The sequence below is a fragment of the Cheilinus undulatus genome, linkage group 7 (genome assembly GCF_018320785.1).
Source record: "Cheilinus undulatus linkage group 7, ASM1832078v1, whole genome shotgun sequence".
NCBI lineage: Eukaryota > Metazoa > Chordata > Actinopteri > Labriformes > Labridae > Cheilinus > Cheilinus undulatus.
In genome coordinates this window covers 41083890-41105730 of record NC_054871.1, presented here as the reverse complement: position 1 = coordinate 41105730, position 21841 = coordinate 41083890, and the positions used below count along the sequence as shown (strand labels likewise).

At 39.5% G+C, this 21841-nt stretch overlaps 1 protein-coding gene across 1 annotated transcript; it reads left to right on the top strand.

Annotated features, from left to right (window-relative positions):
- The first annotated feature begins 3348 nt into the window (after positions 1–3348).
- On the top strand, positions 3349–12909 carry dpt (dermatopontin). Its single transcript, XM_041790794.1, has 4 exons — positions 3349–3692; positions 10900–11025; positions 11818–11925; positions 12135–12909. Exons 1-4 carry the CDS (start codon positions 3421–3423, stop codon positions 12199–12201), a joined length of 573 nt encoding a protein of 190 aa, XP_041646728.1. The 5' UTR covers positions 3349–3420; the 3' UTR covers positions 12202–12909.
- Positions 12910–21841: the final 8932 nt, after the last annotated feature.

Here is a 21841-nt window from a genome sequence, read left to right as displayed (position 1 = left end):
CACAATTTTATTCCATTCTTCTTTACTAAACTGCTCAAGTTCTGTCAGGTTGCAATGGGGTTAGGAGTGAACAGTCCTTTTTAAATCCAGTGACAAACTGTCAATAGTCGTATGCAGAGTCTCTCCCATATCAGCTGCTGAAGCTTGTAACTCCTTCAGAGTAGTCATAGGTCTATCACTAGTCTCCTTCTTGCACAGTCACTCGGATTGTGAGGACGGTCTGATCTAGGCAGATTTACACGTGTGCCATATTCCTTCCATTTGTTGATAAAAGATTTAGCTGAACTCCAGTGGATGTTCAGTGCTGTGAAATTGCACTTTTCAATTACCTTTTCTCTGAGTTGCTTTGAGTGTTCTTTTGTCTTCATGGTGTAATAGTAGCCAGGAATACTGATCAACCAGTGACTGGACCTACCAGGCACAGGTGTCTTTATAATACAATAACTTGAGACACATTCACTGCACTCAGGTGATCCCCACTTCCCTAATTGTGAGACTATTAGCACCAACTGGCTGGACCTCTGTTGAATTAGGTCATTCACTTTAAAGGGGGTGAATATCTATGCAGTTACTTATTTTACCTGACATATTTTTTTCAACTGACATTTCTTTGTAGGAATCTGTTTTCACTTTGACATTCAAGAGTTGTTTTTTCATCAAAAAGCTAAATTATATTAACCATGATTGATTAATAAGATCAATAAAAGGGTAAAACATCCAGGAGCCATTATCTGTAGTAACTATAAACTATGAGACTTTACTCAAATAAATGCAAATACGGGCCTTTCAGTAACACCGCTAATGCACCAATGTGTGTCTCTTTGTACTGTGGGACAGAATATTATACTTCCTGTAAATATTAAGATTTGAATGTCATTATTGTGCTCTCTGACATGATTTCAATCTCTCACAAGGACATGAATATGCAAGTATTACTAAAAGCCACACTCTCAAAACCTCCTGTTACACCACACCCCATAAATCAGATGATCTCATTCTCTCTCAGACTAATTTGTGCAGCAGTGATCTTTATAAAGAGCATTGTTTCACAGGAACAGGAGAAGCTGTGGAAAATCTAATGGCTCTGTAATCTTGTGATGCAGAGAAGGAAATGCATCAGAGATTCTTCCCTCGACTATTTGTGTGGTTTCTGCAGAATGTAAGGATCATGTTAGCTCTTAAAGTGCTCTCTATCTGTGCAGAATGGCTTTGTTTATCCCTGAGTTGTTTGTGATGGATGGACCTATGCGTGTAGTAAAAGAAAGTCTGGTGACCTTTCTGACCAACTTATTCAATTATCTTTTAATGTACGGTAAAGCAATGCACTGTTACAGTCCTGATGATGCTGGAGAGTTGGATGCAGTAGAAGGAACTGTAAAGTCCAACTTTACTGTCCCAAGTTGGGGGAGCTATTATGCCATTAGTTATGAGCTGGATAAAATACTGCCTCCAGATGATTTTTAATGGTTTCAATGGGGTTAATAACAGAGTTGCAATGTTTATAAGTTGGCATTTGTAAAAAAAAAAATGTAGGATTTTAAGATGGAGAGACCTAATATTAAGACATGTCTCCATGGCAACATCGGCCCCTTTTATGCAATAAATATCAGTCAATATCTAACATTTTCTGTGTCTTATGCCCGCCGTTTTAGATTCTTAGTTTTTTCAACCTCACCAATTTCTTTTCATTTCTCATTTCTGTTTGTAACCACCAATTAAAGCCAACATAATGTTTATTGGTAGATTGTTGCCCACTGTGTCAGATATCTTGCCCTATGCCTACCAGCAGGTTTGGCATTTTTTTAAGCCATCAGAAAACCCAACATTGTATTACGCTGTAACAGTGTGTTGGTCTGTGGAGCCCTGGATCTGAAAAAATGTAACATGAATTTTTCAGTGCACCAGCATTAACATAATCTCCAATTCTCCACATACAATGGCTGCGCTGCAATTCATGCAAAATGCACTGCAGAGCAAATTGCTCCCTCTCTGGTCAATCAGAGCAGTTCCACTGCCTGGTACATCCCAGAAGTGCCTTTCCACTCTGCGGACTGATACAAACAGACAGAAAAACATGCAAAGTATCCGGTCAACTTTAAAATACAAGACAATGCATGAACTCCCGATCATAACTCAACATTATATCAACATTACCTCTCATACTGTAGCACAAGCAAAAGGTCATTGGTTCATGTACTTCATGTACTCACCCATGTCGGAAGCAATAAAATTATGGAATCATGTCAAAATAAAGAGCAGTTCAACCCCAAAGAGGCAAAATAACCCGCTGTTAACATACTATTCCTGTGTGAACTCACAGATACCCATGATTTCTGCTCAGAGCTGCATTGTGCAGTGCTACAGACATGCTTCCAGTGTGCAAGGTTGCTCATCTATGGACTGAGCAAAACTGGTGTATGTGGAATTTATGGATAAGAAATCAGTTCACTGGGGTTCTGCTGCTTATTATCCTTGCTTGTTCTGCCGTGATCTTTAATCTTGCATGATTTACTTTGGCTGTTTGCATTTCAACAAGGGTTGTGTTTACAGAAGGCGTTCACTAGGTAGCTAGGTGTTTTTAACGGTGCATCACCAAAACTTCTTATAATTACATTTGCCAAGTGGCCTTAATATGAAGAAAGTATACTTCCCAAAGTCCGCCTGTCTGTATGGTTTGGATTTGGACATTTTGTATTTTAGTGAATTGCCAGTGTAGCCCGTGAATAAAGATTAGTGTGTTTACTGGATAGCACCAGCAAGTTTTCCTAAGTCTGTTATGAGCTCATTACTGCCCCCTGAGGCCCAATGATGTAAAATGACCAGTAGCACCATAAATAAGTGAGAACCATAATTGTGTTTTCCACAATGAGGCCCACAATGGCAGCAGTGAGGGGTTTAAAGACATCAGCTTAAAAATTGACCTCCTCTGCTTGTGTTGTATGTTTGATGCACATTTTTTATGCTCTTATCTTTTCCACTTACAACAGCTGTCTATTTTGTGATCCATCATTTCATGCACTAGAAAACATAAATCTGCTGTTTTTTAGGATACAGTTAAACTGTTTTAAGGTCTGAAATACCAAAAGATTATCCACTGCAAAGTTAACAGCCTGAGAAGTGAGTCAGTTCTCACATGGCCTCAGTCTCCAGAGTCAAATAAAGTCACATAAATGTTTGAATTACATGTAATCTCAACGTGCTGTCTTTTAAGGACACCCCTTATCTTTGTGGAAACTTAATCATGCTCTGTCTCACAGTCCACCTTAAAAATGTCAAACTGAGGGCTACTTTGGATTTATCCCATAAGCACCAAATTACACATCACTCCTGGAAACAAAACATCTGGACAACAAAAGGCTTGGGGGAGTTTAAGTTGAGGCAGCTGTGAGGAGACACAGCAGACGGACTCATTTCTTCAACATGACTCCTGCTCTGGTGCTGCTGGCCTCTCTGCTGTCCATCGTGGCGGCTCAGTCTCATGACCACCACGACATGGGCTGGGTGAACGGGTACCGGCAGAGCTTCAACTTCCAGTGTCCGCATGGAGAGGTGCTCGTGGCCACCAGGAGCTACTACAGCGTGGAGAATGGCATGGACCGCCTGTGGTCTTTTGAGTGTCAGCCTACGCCAGAGGGTCTGGGGGAGCCGAGTGACTGCTGGTGGGATGACATCAACCGGGCCGGGATGGAGTGGTGGGTCTTCACTTGAGTGTTTATTGACTTTCTTTAACTTTTGATGCATGAATCTGCAGGAGTTTGACTTCTAGACACTTTAAATTTCACTTTACCTGCACTGATTTGAAGTTTGATACCAACAAGTTTAATTTCAGCTGTTTTCTTGGTTTGCTGAAGCACATAGATTCCTTGGATGAACTGTTTGTTTATTCCCCTGTTTATAATCTTCCTGCAAACATCATTATTCACTCTGCCTCAGTCAACAGGGATTTGACCAGTAATGATATGAATAAATGATGCAATTTGCTTTATGACTCCATGACTCTGAAATGCAGAGAAATGAGACGAGTGAATCATTCAGGAATATCAGAGTCACATTACACGTGTTCAGTAAATGTTGCAGTGACCTCTGCAACTTCTCTTTTTCTCTGCAGATCTGCTGCAGATGGGTTTGTTAATCTGGCCCATCTTTGCCAAGATTAGCATTAAGAAGGATATGTACTGCAGATGAGAAAGCCACGTAGAAGGCACATCTTTGGTCCATTTGTCCAATTGTTTCAATAAGATCAGAGCTTAAACATGTCTTAGAGCATAGTCGATGTCCCTCCACTTGAGGACAAAATTTGGCCAACATAACTTGACAAAGCTCTCTACTAGGGACAACAAAAGGCCAAACATGATCCATAAGAAAAAAGTGATGTCAACAAAACCACCTGCGCTGTTGGCAGGTGTTAGACTGTGTACATGGAAAAGGTCCAGTCCACTTTGAGAGTGCTTATAAAGATGCAGCTGCAACCAAAGAATGTTTGTGGTCATGCTACAGCTGTCTGCATCTTAAAATGTAATCTTGTCGTAATATGAATGTGTAGCAGATGGAAACAGACTCATTAAACTGATACCGGTGGTGCCAAATTAGCTGGTGTATCATAAAGAGAAGTTTTCACACGTGGCACTTATGCAGAGCTAATTCAATCAAGCTAGCCAGTACGTCCAAGCCCACATTAGCCTGCTAGCATCATAGTTGGTTAGCATGTGTACGGGATTAAAATGTGGAATATCTTCACACATTGAACTCTAGCTGTTCAGTTGCGGCAAACTCAGAAATATCAAAATAACACTTCACAAAATTAAGCAACATGCCTTCAATCAGTGAAGAGAGTCAGGATCCACCACCAGGAGTGGAAAGTAACTACATTTACTCAAATTACTTTACTTGAGTAGTTTTTGGGAACTTGTACTTTTTTGAGTACATTTTGAAATCAGTATTTATATTTATTTACTTCTACTTAAGTGAGTTTAATCCAGAGTAGGTGTACTTTTACTTGAGTACAACACTCTTGTACTTCTTTCTCCTGTGTTGGCTACACAGCACCACACAGAAACTCTGGTACGCCCTGCGTTAGGGCTCAGTCTAAGAAACTTTCGTACGCACTGAGCTAGTTAAGCATCAGCAGCAGCGGCGCAGCGACAGAGCCCACAGGAGCAGGCTGGAAATTTAGTTTACACATCGTGCATTTTTGAGGACAGTAAGCTGTTTTAAATGTTTTCTGTTCACTGTTGTAGTTTGCTTGTAAATATTCAGGATGTAGTGTTGTGTTTTCATATGAATTCATGTTGGTTACATGTGTATTATCTTATGTTGTTCCTGACAAAACCACGACGTGACTTAAAACATCAGGACAGTAAATCGTCTCTCCTGGCCTTGAACCGGATTTCTTCCATATTTGCCAACCCAACAACAAACATCCTTTATTACACTCACAATGTGTAATTTTAACTCCATCCTGAGTGAAATGTCTTCAGTGGTGGAGTTTCTGTAGAGTCAGTTGAATGGGCCAAAACCTTGTATCTCCGGTTTTCTTTTTTTTTCATAACACTGTGCTATTGGTCACCCTTTACATCTTGTCAGTGGGGTTTAACAAATTGTAAAGCAATAAAAAGTGTGACTGTGCCCACTCAGTGTTGATTTATTTTAAAAATACAGTGGTTTTCATTCCCTGAAATGTAGTGATTTTGGAGATAGGAGGTTTTCCTCCAATGTCAAATGATTTTTGATATTTTTTGATATATTTTTGCCTTTATATGACTTATGTGGCATCTGTGAGTCAGGAGATAGAGTTGGTCATTTCTCAACTGGAAAGTCAGGGGTTCAATTCCCAGCTCCTGCAGTCACATGTCGATGTGTCCTTCATTCCTGCTTCCACTGCTGAGTCAGTGCTTTGTGAACGTGCATGGATGCGTATGAATGCCAGCTCAAGTCCATTTGCAGTTTTCCATTTTAACATGTATTTGCAATATAGATTTTATTGATGTTTTGGCTTTTTAAAGAACTTCTGTTTCATTTACAGCCGGCTTCAGTCATTTGATTTGTTTTGGACTTTTAAAATTTAGAATTTTCCCCAATGTCCTATAGGATTTCTACGCTTCTGTCATTGTCAAGCCTTTGCACTTGTTGGCCACACACACATTTTAGCGAGACGGCGGATACAAAAGGCCATAAAATGACTATGGTAAAGTGAAACCCTAAAATGAAGGTTCTGTTGTGGAACAAACTGAATTGGACAACATGATGAAAATTATGGTTTACTGTTTTTGAATGGAGGTACTTCAGATGTGGCAGCCTTTAACATGACTTAAGATTAAGCTGTCACTTTAAAGTTTCAATTATGGTAAATCTCTATACTTTCAGACTTGATAGCAGATATCCTGGAGTGGATTTGGTCATTTTGAGGCCCCAAGCAAAGAAAAACATACAAAGAGCTTTTTATATTTTGTCTTACGCATTCATACCTAGAGAAGAAAAATATTTACATCTACCAAAGACACTACATACACCCAAATGTAAGTTCTCTTCCATCACCTTTTCTGTGAGTAGAAACATGACTGAAAGTCACATAGAAATGACGTTAACCGTGTTTCTGGACAAAAGGTGATACACAGAAATAAACAACAAATTTGACTTCAGATTTAATACCAGTTCATTTTTTTTGTTTTGATGCCATTTTACCAAATGTTAATTAACTATTTTATTGATTTGATATATTAACGCATCCTTGCCAGGGATTTTTTTGACAATCATACCATATTTTGATAGGATTTTATGCATTCTAGGCACCTTATGAAGATTGTAAATTACACATCTTGATGAGTGAATTTTTTAAGTATAACTCACATTTGATGCATACAGTTGCCTGTGCTTGAAGGCCCCCTTGGTGCACAAGGCCTCTGTTAATTGCTCACCTTCGCCTCGTGGTAAAACTGGCCATGATGATACCAGGAAGGTAAGACGGGCTCTGCAAACTTTCAGACGCAAACATGGATAACTGGTGCAGCTCAGCTACAAGACAATATGAAACAAAAACATGACTCACATTGTCCACATGTGAATTTTTTTCCACTTTCATAAAAGATTGAATTCTTTTCAATGTTTTTTTTTCATTCAGAGGAAATAAGCATGTCCTCCTGGGTCTCTATGAATCACAGCTTCCCTCCAGAGCAGTCATTCTTGTCTTCAGTGGACAGTTTCTAGAGAAATTACAACTTCCAAAGAAATTTAACAAGATTCATCCAACAACATGTGTCAATGGCTCTTCAGAGATTTCACAGCCTGTATTTTAGGGCAGATTTTTTCCTGAACTTCTCCAAAAAATAAGTCAAAGCTAGAACCACCCCCTAAGATTTATATGCCACTGCACGGTACGGACCTTTAGCACGGTGGTTCCCAACCTGGGGTCCGTGGACCCCTAGGAGGGGCGCCTAAGATTACAGGGGGGGCCCGTGACCCTGTTTGCTCTGACATGGTCAAAATTAGATGTTTATTTAAAAAAAAAATCATGATTACAAACTTAATGTACAATAGAGTACAGGGGCCAACCTAAAAGATTAAAAAATAAGGAGAATCTGTAGATTTCAAATCAAAAAGGTCACAAATATGTTTGGAAAAAAATCCAAATTTTTAAGATAATAAAGTCTTATATTTACAAAATTTCAATGTCTCAAAAGTCAGGAATTTACAAGAAAATTCAAAATTTCATAGTTTAAAAAGTCTTAAATTGATTTTAGGAACTCAATTTTTTTTTTAAGTTTTAAAGTTTTTTAAATCCTAATTTTACAACAGTGTAAAGTCAAAAATGTACAAGAAACCAAACTTAAAAAAGTAGTCAGATTTTAACTTTTGGCTTTATAATCTTAAAAATTCTTATCTGGAGTTTAGGGACATTTACTGCTTTTAAAGTCATAAAAATTATTTTATTTTTAAATTAATTAATTTTTTAAACCTGATTTTATTTTTCTGGAAATTAGTCGATTTTTTCCGAGAGTGGTCCTAATGCACCTAATAATAAATAGTTTGGACATAGATCTTTGGTCAGGAACAAGCCTATATAGGTCTGTCATGTTAGGATTTTGTCAATGAAAACAATTTCAAATGATGTGTACTTCTTCTGAGTGGTTCCGAGGGGGGCTTATCTTTCTTCGATGCGAGTGGGGGGGGGGGGGGGGGGGTGAGGAAAAAAGGTTGAGAACCACTGCTTTGGCATCACTTATTAAAATGTACGAAGGACATACCGCTGCTATGCATCATAGTCAGTAATTACACCTGAGTGTATTAGGGAGGCAAATAAAACAGACTCAATTACAGTAATTGAAAAGCATCTGTGAAAACTCTTTTCAACATCTCATTTGGTTGAAAGTCCCTGTTAAATGGGGTCACAGTTTAAACCACAACACTGACGTCTTTGAGCGTAAGCATCAGCCCATTCAGTGCTTTTATGCTGCTGTAAAAATGCTTCAAAAAATGATTTGCAGGCAACTAAAAACTGTCATTACAAGCTTTCAAAACTTTCTGTGTAGAAAATGTGCAATACACAGATTACTGTATTGAAGTTGTGGACAGGAGTGTTTATTAAGTTTTATCATCCAGTGAGTAACATGACCCTTTTGCTGTCCAGGTGGGGGCAGGGCCAATTAGAACAGACAAGTTTGGAGAACTCTTCAATGTGATTCTCTAATCTCTCGCATTTATAAGCAAGGGATGAATATAAGGTCAAATAGCCTTGACCTATGACCTCAAAAATCAAATGAGGTGTTCGCTGATTCAGAGTGGACATTAGGGCAAAGTGTGAAGAAACTTGCACAAATTTTTCTACAGATATCCTGTCACAAAAGAAGGGTGAACATGGGGTTTGATGCCCTTGACCTTTGAACTTTCACCTTTGAAAATCAAACCCTTTCCTTCTTAGGTCAGTGTGGAGATTTGTGCGAAGTTTGAAGAAAATCCTTCAAAGCGTTCTTGAGATATCAGTCTTAAAAGCAAGGCACAAACATTAGGCCCAGTGACTTTGGCCTTTGAAGTCCGATCATCAAAGTCAAACCAGTTCATCCCTGGGTCGGAGTGAACATCTGTCAAAGTTTGAGGGAAATTCCAGTGAAGTGTTCCTGAGACATCAGTTTTAAAAGCAAGGGATAGACATGAGGCCAGATGACCTTATCTGTTTAACCTGCACCTTCAAAGATCCCATCACCCTAACCTTGAGTCAGAATGGACATTCATGCTTGAAGAAAGCCCCTCACAGTGACTTTGCATTATCCTGTTCTCAAACAAGAACAAACATGAGGCCTAATGGCCTTGACACCTGAATTTTTAAATGTAATAATTTCATACGTGAGTCAGAGTGGACATTTTAAACTTTGGTAAAGTTAACTCAAGTTCGCTTACGATCTGAGTTGTGCAAGAAAGAGATGAATAAGAGGCCAAATGGCATTGACCTTTGGACTTCAACCTTCAAAATCTAATCATACTATCTGTGAGTCAAAGTAGACATCATACAAATATTGAAAAGCCCCTCAAAGTTGTCTTAAGATATCAGTTTTACAAGGTACGAGCTTAAGGCCCTCTGATCTTGTCCTTTTAATTTCAACTATTGAAATTGCATCATTTTATCCCTGAGTCAAAGTGGACATGTGTGCAGAGTTTGAAGAAATGTCCTTTGAAGTGTTATTGAGATATTGGGTTTACAATCAAAGAATAAAAATGAGGCCCAATGGCCCTTGACCTCTGAACTCTGATCTCCAAATTTTAATCATTTCATAAGTCAGAGTCAGAGTGGACATTTGTACAAAGTTTGAAGAAATGTCCTTTGAAGTGTTCTTGAGATACTCTGTTTACCTACAAGGGACAAACATGAGGCCCAGTGACCTTGGGCTTTGACTTTTAATATCTTAATAGCTAAGCCATAAGGCAGAGTGGTGCAACGATTGAGGCAAAGTCCTTTTAAGTGTTCTGGAAGTGTCACGTTCACAAATAGTGGATGAATATGAGGCCTATTGGCCTTAATGACTTTTGACCTTTAGTATCTAAATAGCTAGTCTATGAGTCAGAGTGGACGTTAGTACAGAGGGATTAAAGCTAACTGATCAAAAAAGACCGTGTCACATTTATCCACAGCAGGTTAAGCTATGTGCCTTTTTCTTCTCGCCACAGAAACTAAAGAGAAAAGGAATGTCCTTGTTATCTTTCTGACCTTTCTTACGTGCAGTCACATAAATCAATGCTACACAATCCCATAAACATGTTCGACTAAACATCAAGTCCACTTGAAGGTTGATCTAATTAGAGGACTTGGATCAATCGTTCTTGGAGGGAGGTTTTTCATCTGGAATCAAACAACTGAAATAATTCTGACTCAGCTTTCTCTGCTTCAGTTTGACATTTTGAGATGTTTGTTTCCTCCAGATCTATTTGGTGTTAAACTCTCCAGCTCCCAGCTCCTACACAAACTCAGTGACTGCTCCATCACTGCCACGCCTGCCTCTTTAGCGTAGCTGTCTGCTTGAATTACACCGCTGAGGACATTACCCTGCAGGGAAACAACCCCCATTGGCTAAATGGCTGACTGTTGCCATGACAAACGTCTACACATTGTGCTGCTTCTGTCGCTTAGACCTGGTATTCTGGGATCTGTTGCGGTGACAGTGAAGTCTGAGGGCCATAAACAAAGTGCACTGTCAACAAACTGGTGTTTATGTAAACAATATATGCATTTTTCTGGTCTAGGTTTTCAATGATTTACCTTGTTGAAAATCTCTAATCTAATGTCTAAAAGCACAGAGGAGACTTAAAGGTACAAGGAGAGTTTCATGTGTCCATAAGTTCTGTTTTAAATTATTTTGCTGTTATAAATCAGTGAACATGTTGGTATAACTGATGACTTCAATGTCTTTGCAGGACTTCAACATGCACTCGAAACGGGCTGGTAGCAGGAGTACAAAGCAAGTATTTTGAATCCACCCTGGACCGGGAATGGCAGTTTTACTGCTGCTACTACAAACGCCGCTGTCCTTACTCCTGCATGTAAGCTCTTAAAGACTGGTGACATTTTAAAGAGTACTTTGGCATCAACAGGATATAGCCAGTCCACTGCTCTGAGAGTTAGCTAATAAAGGTAAATATAGTACCTGTAATTATTCTCCTCTTTGGATGTTCTACCCTTTCATCATTATTGATTCAAAAGAGGTCCAGCCAATTGGTGCTAGTAGTCTCACAACTGGGGGAAATGGGGATCACCTGAGTGCAGTGAATGTGTCCCAAGTGACTGTAGTATAAAGACACCTGTGTCCAGAAGGTCTAGTCACTGGTTAATCAGTATTCCTGGCTACCATTACACCATAAATTAGTTAGCGTTCACCAAAAGGCATGTGGGACACTCCGTGGTCAAGTGGAAGAAAGTTCTTTGGTCTGATGAGACCAAAACGGGTGGTCACCAAACACTGCACATTGCCACAAACACACCATCCCCACTGTAAAGAATGGTGGTGGCAGCATCCTGCTGTGGGGATGCATCTCAGCAGCCGGCCCTGGAAGGCTTGTAGAGGTAGAGGGTAAAATGGCAAAATATAGAAAAATCCTAAAGGACAATCTTATTCAGTCTGCAAGAGAACTACAGCTTGGAAGAAGATTTATATTCAGAAAGACAATGGCCTTAAGCATACAGAGTAATCTATACAGAAATGATTTAAAGACAACAAGGTGAATGCTCTGGAGCAGTTAAGTCAAAGCCCAAAGAAAAAAAAAGAAGAAAGGAAAGTTGATCATTTTACACATAACTAGCCAAACCACTTCAACAACTCTCACTGCTCTCAACAGGAAAACCAACGACATCCCTGAATACCACAGAGAGGAGGCAGAGATGGTGGTCCCAAGCTATGGCTACTTTGTCAGAGGTGCCCAAACCACCTTCAGTGGAGTGCTGAGGTTTGCTCACATCAGTTTAATTTCTTTTCTACTTTGTATCCCATGAAGCATCAATTTAGACTGATAATCCATCCAGACATTGAAATCCTCTGTTGGTTAAGTTGGAAGAACATGTTCCTGTCCTGTGGGAAGAGAATTTATTGCTTAAACGATAAAGTATGGAAGTTTACGACTGTTGAGCTGACAGGTTTTTCTCTTCTTTGTTTCAGAGATCGGCAGTGGAAGTACATCCTGTGCAGGTGGACAGACTTTGACTGTGATTTTGAAAACTTATAGACTGTAAGCAGCACTTATGCATAAAGACTAAAAATGACACATTTATGCTTCAATGTAAACATAAATTTACAGTACTTACAGCTACAATGACTTTTATCAATGTATATAACAGATCAACAGGCACGTGTATTTATGTCTGTATTACCACTGTTTTAGCCTAGCATGGAAAATAGCAGCTTTTATAAACGTAACTGTTACAATAAACATGAACACAGAGGGTCTGCTGGGATTTTGGACTCCGCCAGACATATTGGACGGCTAAAGTGTTCTCAATTAGTTGCGGGAGAAACTGGAAGTCTTTTGGCAGCATGTGAAAGTCTCTTTCCAAAACAAACAATTATTTGAAGCTGTGTTCCTGCTGGTGGAAAACACAGCGCCCGGCTCGGTGCCAAGATCTCCTCACGTGACGGCGCTGGCCGGGCAGAATGGTTCTCACCATTTTCACGGTCATAAAAGCAGTCAGTGTTGGGAGGTGTGACTGATGGGGATATTGTGTTGGAGTCAACACTTGGAACAATTGTGTATTTGTTGGAAGTAATGAGAAGCTCTTTCAGAATCACAGAGCCTTGCATGCTATGAAAAATTCTGCACCTGCTTCAATTGATTTCACATCCATCCTTTATTGCCTTTCTTTTCAGTTAAACACTAATATACTGCAAGTCATGTAACTACACCATGCGAAAATAGGATTAAAACCATTCCCCTCTACTGGTTATTGCCTCATTATTTATTTAAAGGTACAGTGTTGTGTGTAAAAATCAAATAACAGATTATATGATGTCTAAAACAAATACACGTTTATCAGTTTAACCTTTGCATGTAAAATATTGCTTAACATTTCAAAGGAAAAGTTTTGAGAACAATAATAATCTGTCTATATGACAGTATAATCCCTCCAAAAGCACAGAGAGGATGAACTATATCAACAGCTCCTACAGGATTAACGTAGCTCAAGTTAAACTCTGCAGAGCTTTTTATTACCACAACATGCTGCTGGAAGGGTCTGACATGAGGGATTATTATTTCAACAGCCAATCATGTTTTTATTCATGACTGTGAAGGTACAAAGAAGAATTGTGCAGTGTCCTTCATCCACATCAGAGGTCTAGTGCCTATAAAAGGTATTCACCTACTTTGATGTTTTACCCTTTTACGGATTTTATAAATCAATCATGGTCCATATAATCTGGCTTTTTTGACAAGAAAAAGTAAAGGACAGTAAAGTAAAAAAAAAAAAGTCAAAGTAAAACAAATTGATCAGTATTCCTGGTTACCATTACACCGTAATGACAAAAGAACACTCCAAACAACTAAGAGAAAAGGTAACTAAAAAGTAAAAGTCAAAAGATGGATACAAAAAATTTCCAAGGCACTGAACATCCCCATGTCCATTGTCAAGAAATGATAGGAATATGGTACATGTGTAAATCTGCCTAGATCAGGCTGTTCAAGTTCTTTGGTCTGATGAGACCAAAATTGAGCTTTTTGGCCATCAGACAAGACACCAAACACTGCCCATCACCACAAACACACCATCCCCACTGTGAAGCATGGTGGTGGCAGCATCATGCCGTGGGGATGCTTCTCAGCAGCCCACCTTGCAAGGCTTGTAAAAGTAGAGGGTAAATATTAACGCAGCAGAAAACAGGAAAAGAACAATCTTATTCAGTCTGCAAAAGAACTTGGGAAGCTTGGGGGAAAGACAATGGCCCAAAGCATACAGCTAAAGCTACACAGAAATGGTTTAAGGACAACAAGGTGAATGTTCTGGAGTGGCCAAGTCAAAGCCCAATAGAGAATTTGTGGGTGTATTGGTAAAACAGATACTACAAGTAAAAGTAATACTACTGAAGGCCCAATCAGACCTCGTGATATTATTTGTCTTTTCTGGTGGCACCATGTCTATGCAAAAGAAAATCTTGTTCTGTCCCGGCAAACAGTCTGGCAACACTACGAATGGGATTTAAACTGGTTATTGTTATGACTTTAACTGCTGTCTAAGCAACTGTGTGCAAGTTCATAGGTTGTCAGGAGGTGGGTCAAGGTGTGTCAATCATAACTGCAGAAGAATTGTTCTGTGTGATGATAGCAGTCTTGGGCTCTGTGAGTAAGAAAAGAAGTGACAGTGGACTCGTCCTGCATCCATGGACAGTATGGACTGGCTATCATTCATACACGTCTTTGACTTCAGGTCAGGGTGTAGAACTAGATAGATGCAAGAAAAATTCAGACATTGCCAGTCTTATGGAATCACAATCATTGATTGTGTCACACTACATAATCAACAATGCATTCATAGGTTCTCAATTCTGCCCAATATTTGATAATGGGCTGCAACAATGCAATTGAGCCAAAGCCTAGACAGTAGTCTAGTGTGGTCTGACCCAGCCTATAAGGCTCATTTACGCTCCTATGATGTAGGAAAAAAGATCAGTGCATTTGAAATGATACAACCATCATTATTTATCAATTACAGCTGAGCAAATATCTGGAGAACCTTTATTGTATAGATTAATAGTAATTATATTAATAAAACCAAGTTATTTGCCCCATTATTTGGCATTAATTTGGGTAGAATTTGACAGTAAATGTTGAAATTACCCTTTTATGTTGATTTTTCACAAGAAATAGTAACTTGCTGCAGCAATAAACTAAAAAAAACATAAATTATTTAATTTTTGATGAAGAAAACTGTTACCGTGAATATGAAGTTATTCATGACTTTTAAGCTGGCTCAGTTTCATTGTGAATTTGCACATCGCTTGAGAAGATCATGACATTTGATTGGCGGTACCAGAAAAATCTTGAAACTGGACCTTAAGGATTGTTGAGACAAACATGTTTACTTCTATACTCTTTTCTCCATGTTCATTCTCTTCAAACTTTCATCCTGAGTAGGTAAGAGCTTGTGTAGCCAAATTCTGTCCAACTTTACCACTTCATCACTGGACTAAATGTTACTTTCCAAATTAAAGGCTGAATGGAAACCAGTTACAGAACAAATAAAGGAAAAACAAATTACCCAGCAGCCACTTTGTCTTTTCTCTGTTTTTATTCCACTTGTATTGGACGGGACAGGCTACATGTCTTTACCAAATCAAGCCTCCAAAGTGCCGTTAAAATCTCTTCTAACTTAATGGACTGAGCTGGGCAGAGGTCAGCCATCTTGAATAGAGCTGGGGACCGGGCCAGTAGCTTTCAGCACTGTTTGTTTATGGCAACTGCTGCTCTAGGGCACAGGGCCAAACAGCGCTGTGCGACACAGCTGTCCCCCGAGCCGGAGGACGGTGGCGAGCCACACGCCTGCTGGGGCCTCTTGGCCTCAGAGACCTGCTGTCCCTGCGGTGGAAACCTCCTCGCTGAGCTGGAAGAGACGAGGGGAAGTATCGGTCCGCTTTATCCACTCCTCCCTGCTGCATGTTTCATTACAGCTGGATGAAACTCAATCCTGTCTAAACAATATTCACACCAGCTGTAATTAGGAGTTTAAAGGAGGAGCCGAAAGCGATTAAACCTCCCCTCTGCAATCACTCATGGGATCTGTAGTTAGCCGCTGTATAATCAAGAGCTAAGTATACATTTATGGCAACAAAGCCCCGGATAAAAACAGGATTTTATTTTAGATGAAAACCTCCTACTGTTTAAAACAGAGTGCACGAGGCTACACCTGCACTGTCAGCGTTTTTTAAAGAGCCCTAAGGCCTACCTTTTATTATAAAAACAAAAACATGGGGTTATAAATCCAAAGTCACAGTCAAGGAGGATAAAGAGGATGTGTGCATGTGCACTGGCACATGCCCTTTCAGGAGTCTGTATGTTTGAAAGCACAGTGAAATCAAGGTATGATTACAGAACAACAGACTGGACTACAATCTGGTCTCAGAAGCACAGAGGGTAAACTGATTTATCACCAGGTGCATGTCTGCCCATGTACCATACTATAAGTCCAAAAAAAAAAAAAACAGGAAAAACTTGAATGGCTTGGTATGCAACACTTTTAAATTTGGCAAATATACTGTGAAAATGATGAATGATGGAGTAATGACTTCATAAAAAAGGGTGAAGTAAGACTCTCTGGGTTTGTTGTTCTCAGCTATTTATTCACACTGACAGGGCAGTGTTGTGCTTTCTGAATGAGCGTGAATGTGCTAATATTTTTTGTGAACGGTAAACAGCCACCTATAATCTGAGATGTTCTGAGAGTAGCAGGGGCGGTTGTTGGGAATTTGGAGGCCCTGATCAAAGACCGCTGTGAGCCTCTTCCTCATTTAGCAAAAATCAATCATAGAAAATGGGCAAATTACACCGACTACTTTAATAGGTTCACCCGTTAAATTGCTTGTCAACACAAATAGCTAAGTGGCCAATCGCATGGCTTCATCTCTAGGCATGTAGACATGGTCAAGACGACCTGCTGAAGTTCATACCGAGGATCAGAATGGGGAAGAAATGGGATTTAAGCAACTTCAGCACATGGCATGGTTATTGGTGCCAAACAGGCTGGTCTGAGTATTTCCAAAACTGCTGATCTACCGGGATTTTCATGCACAACCATCTCTAGGGCTTACAGAGAATGGTTCGAAAAGGGGAAAATATCCAGTGAGCAGCAGAGAAAATGCCTTGCTGATGCCAGAGGTCAGAGAACAATGGGCAAACTGGTTTGAGATGATAGAAAGGCGACAGTAATTCAAATAACTACTTATTACAACCAAGGTATCCGGGATACCAGCTCTGAACACACAACATGTCAGACCTTGAAGCAAATGTGCTGAATATCACACCAGCTACCACTCCTGTCAGCTAAGAACAGAAAACTAAGGATACAATTCGCTCACCAAAATTGGACAACAAAAGATTGGAAAAATGTTGCCTGGTCTGATGAGTCTCAATTTCAGCTGTGAGTAGGGTCAGAATTTGGTGTAAAAAACATGAACGCATGGATCCATCCTGCCTCGTATCAACAGTTCAGGCTGGTGGTGGCGGTGTAATGGTGTGGTGGATATTGTCTTGGCACGCTTTGGACCTCTTAGTACCAAGTTAGCATTGTGTAAATGCCATAGCCTACCTGAGTATTTTTTCTGACCATGTCCATCCATTTGTTACCACATTGTACCCATCTTCTGATGGCTGCTTCCAGCAGGATAATGCACCATGTGACAAAGCTTAAATCATCTCAAACTGGTTTCTTGAACATGACAGTGAGTTCACTGTACTCCAGTGGCCTCCACAGTCACCAGATCTCAATCCAGTAGAGTACCTTTGGGATGTGGTGGAATGGGAGACTTACATCATGGATGTGCAGCCGACAAACCTGCAGCAACTGTGTGATGCTATCATGTCAATATAGACCAAAGTCTCTGAGGAATGCTTCCAACACCTTGGTGAAACTATGCCACGAAGAATCAAGGAAGTTCTGAAGGCAAAAGGGGGTCCAAACAGGTACTAACAAGGTGTACCTAATAACGTGGTAGATGAGTGTATTTTACAGCACCTTTCAAGAACTACAGGATTGTAAGTATTCTATTTACATATTCTATAAGTATTTTGGGGTTCATGTCATTCATTTTGACATGCTTCCATGATTTTATTGCTTCTGCCATGGGTAAGTACAATATGAAGTAAAAAGATTTATGTTTGCTAAAATTCAGTGGTTTCCCAACTCAAAAGTTAACAACCTCATCAATCGGCGCATTGTGTTGTATTTTGAAGTTGAACAGATACTTTGACATTTTTTGTTCTGCTCTTTGCTGACACGGTTTAGCAGCTGCTGGCACTGAACAAAGACCTGCCAATGAAGCCAGAGTGGGATGCGCAGGAGCCAGGCTGGAGCAAGGGCAGTGGAACTGCTCAGACTGACTAGAGAGGGAGCAATTTGCTCTGCAGTGCACTTCATGGGCCCTGCACAGCCGTTGTATGTGGAAATTGGAGATAATGAAACAGGCCAGCAGATGGAAGTACATTTCAAATAACTTGCAAGACAAAAACAGCCCTGTTGATTTACTTGCACAAAAATATCTTAATCAGCATCAGACATGTTGTGTTAATGTCATATCATAAAATGATACCAGGAATGAGTGCTTATATTTTTATGATTTGGCCACTCAAATCCACGTTAGTGCACATTCCTGAAGGGATTCGATGACACAAAGCTCTCTGCATCAAAAGTTGAGCCTGGTTTAACTCTGGATGACCCTGCCTTGGTTTGGCACAGTGCCCTGTTGGCATACTGACAGAGGGGATTCATACAAGTAGCACAGAGATTTTTACCCTTTCACTGAAGGGTCTAAAATTCTGAAAATGGCTTTAAACTTAACCAAGAAATATTTGCTACTTAAGACAAGACCACGTTCATATCAAAACTCCACACTGCAAATATGGAGTTGATAGACATGAACAGATATCAGGATACATGTTTTTCACACCACTTAAGCAAGAATAGTTGTCATATATTTAAATAAAAATGGGTTAAATGACTTCTAATAGAAAATAACATAACCTGTGAGTCAGTCTATGTATAGAACTATCATTTTGTAAAGCTGCCAGCTGTGCTGCAGTAAAAATCCTTCTCTGTCAGTGATGAGATCAGCCAAAGCATTGCAATTAAAAAACTTGACAATGATCATTTACAGAACAAATTATTTTCTAATCACGAAGCAGCCATTTCTGAATAGAAGCAGAGTCAGTGATGATTTTATACTTGCAGCCAAACCTGGATCACGACTTTCTCCGAAGTAAAGAGAGCAGCTGAACAATCATCTGAGTTTGTTAACTGTGGTTGAGCTGAAGCTTTCTGTTTCAAAAATATCAGCTTCTCATTTTAAAGGATATTTTTATTATGTTGAATAAATTCGTTTTAATTAACTAAAAAAGTTTGTTTGCAGACCCTGACTAAAATGTGTTAAAATCAATTCATCCATTTCCTCCACATTGCTGATATCTAATGCCACAGAAATTATGCTTTTGCCTTGTGAGTCCAATTTATTCCTGTGAACTCAACAGCTCAGGAATATGGAGAAAGAGTGATTTTCTACAAACTTAACACAAAATTCCACCCTGACCCAGTGATGAACTAAATAGGCCCGTCTAAACAGAAACAAATTCAGGAGTAAATGCAAAAGTTTTTTGTCTTATCAGCATTTCATCCACATGGAAATGGTGCTTTAGGAGGCCGTAAACGCTACTTTTTGAGACCGGGTCCCAGAGGGAACAAATCTGTAAACGATTACCGTTTCGTCTCCGTGTGGACAAATAACCGCATCTTCCTTGAAACGATTACATCATACATAGCGTAGCCCACTTATGGCACATGCATGAATCAAATCAAAACAACAAGGGGGGATTACAGAGTCGTGTTCATGCTTTAGAAGCTACTGATCTTATTATGGATTTTACAGCAAAATCTGATGCTCCTTACCACCACCAAGAACAGGATGCACCAGATGTTCTTAGATCCACCGCGGAGAACAACCAGAAGGGAAACTAGGAGAAAGTTTGTGGCAGTTTTCTGTAATCTTCTTCTGTCTTTTGGTGCATTTCTGTGGCAGGGTTACAGCGCCACTTATAGGCTTGGCATACATACTACAGTGTTTTCAGTTGTTTTCAGTGGTACCGTGTTTACACGCACATTTCCTGAAACGATCCCGTCTTTAAGGAAAACTTTTTCAAAATGACACAGAAATGTATCGTTTTTGTCTGCATGTGGACTAGGCCTTCAATTTTCAGGGTAAGATGTCAAAGTTAGTGGGTCTCATGTTTATCCCTTACAAGATTTCTATAAATCATACTACAACAGAAATCACAGCATCCCTTCTTCTTGACCCAGCGCTATACTTTAACGGTCCAGCAATAATTTGCAAATGTGTATAACTACCAGGTGGTTGTTCTTTTTTGTCTTCTTTTAAAACTTACTAAAGGCAAACTAGTCTATTCTTGCCACCCAGCATGTAAAGTTACGCTGTACGGACAAAATAATTTGCTTTAATATGGAGTTGACACCCTTTTGCAGCTATCACAGCCTCTTTCTGGAAGGCTTTCCAAAAGATTTTGGAGTGTATTTGTGGGAATTTGTGCCTATTCATTCTGTAGAGCATTTATGAGGTCTAGCACTGATGTTGGACAAGAAGGCCTGGCTCATAATCTCTGTTACAGTTCATCTCAAAGGTGCTTGATGGGGTTGAGGTCAAGGCTCTTTATTGGCCAGTCAAGTTCTTCCACATTGAACTCATCAGACCATGTTTTTATAGTCCTTGCTTTGTGCACTGGGGCACAGTCATGTTGGAATAGAAAAGAGGCTTCTCCAAACTGTTGCCACAAAGTTGGAAGCATCGCATTGTCCAAAATGTCTTTGTATGCTGATGTATTAAGAAAACCCTTCACTGGAGATAAGGGTCCTTTCCCAAGCCCTAAAAACAGCCCCATACCATTATCTCTCCTCCACCAAAATTCACAGCTGGCACAACGCAGTCAGGTAGGTAATGTTCTCCCGGCATCCTTCCAAACAGAGAAACATGATTTGTCACAGAACACATTTTCTCTGCTCCATGAAGCTATAGCCACACAGTGTTTGTGTTAATGCCAGAGGAAGTTCAGAACTCTTCAGCTTTAGAATCAGCAGAGCATTGGTGACTTTTACGCAATATTTGTGTTGGCAGTCGTTGACCCCGTTCTGTGATTTAATGTGGTCTTTCACCTTGTGGCTGCTGCTCCTAAATGCTTCCACTTTCTAATAACAAAGCTTACAGTTGACTGTGGAACATCCAGCAGGGTGTTATTGCAAAGGTGGCATTCATCACATTACCATGCTTGAAGTCACTTATCTCTTCAGAACAACCCATTTTGTATCACAAATGTTTGCAATTGGAGACTGCATGACTAGGCGCTTGATTTTATACACCTGTGGCAACAGGTCTGATTGAAACACCCAAATCCAATCATAAACAGGTGTGGCCAAATACTTTTGTCCATATAGTGTAGCTGCAGATGGCCTGACTTGACATTTAGTACCCTACAAAGACATTTCATACTGTTATTTGGGTGATCATGGGCCAGACTGCAACAAGAACTGAGGCATGAACTTGTAATTTCTGATAATATACTTTTTTAAAATTAATTTAGGAATCTTTTCACATTCATATTAAAATTTTTTTTTTTTAAAAACTGACTCTTCATATATGCTTTGAATGGTGAAACTCTGTTCAGTAAGATAAGTATTTAAGATAAGTATTTCCTGCAGGTTGAGGTTTTGAGGAGTGTAACAGTAAGCTTTAGGTGGATGACTTCAATATGTTGACCCTGAAAAACAGTACAATAAGCTCTTGACTTAAGAAACACAAATGTGCTGAGAACAGATAACCCTCTCAATATTGCCCCTACAGAGACTCCAATTAGAGTAAAATATTTAAAGGTATCCAAGTACAAAAGTACCTGCATCTTAAGATAAGATAAGATGAGATAAGTTAAGATAAGATAAGATAAGATATTCCTTTATTAGTCCATCAAGGGGAAATTCCAAATTTACAGCAGCAAGAGTGGAATAAACAAATCACACAAGAGCAAAAAGAGCATTCAGTTAGTACAATGAATAAATACAAAATATGAAATATAGAAATGTAACTTACAAATCAAAAAAAATATAAATTCT

What these genes read in the sequence shown, in the direction of transcription:
- dpt (XM_041790794.1), top strand. Translation starts at nt 3,421, where the DNA reads ATGACTCCTGCTCTGGTGCTGCTGGCCTCTCTGCTGTCCATCGTGGCG. An exon ending in AACCGGGCCGGGATGGAGTG is followed by an intron (nt 3,693 to 10,899) that starts GTGGGTCTTCAC and finishes ATGTCTTTGCAG; the next exon opens with GACTTCAACATGCACTCGAA. An exon ending in ACCTTCAGTGGAGTGCTGAG is followed by an intron (nt 11,926 to 12,134) that starts GTTTGCTCACAT and finishes TCTTTGTTTCAG; the next exon opens with AGATCGGCAGTGGAAGTACA.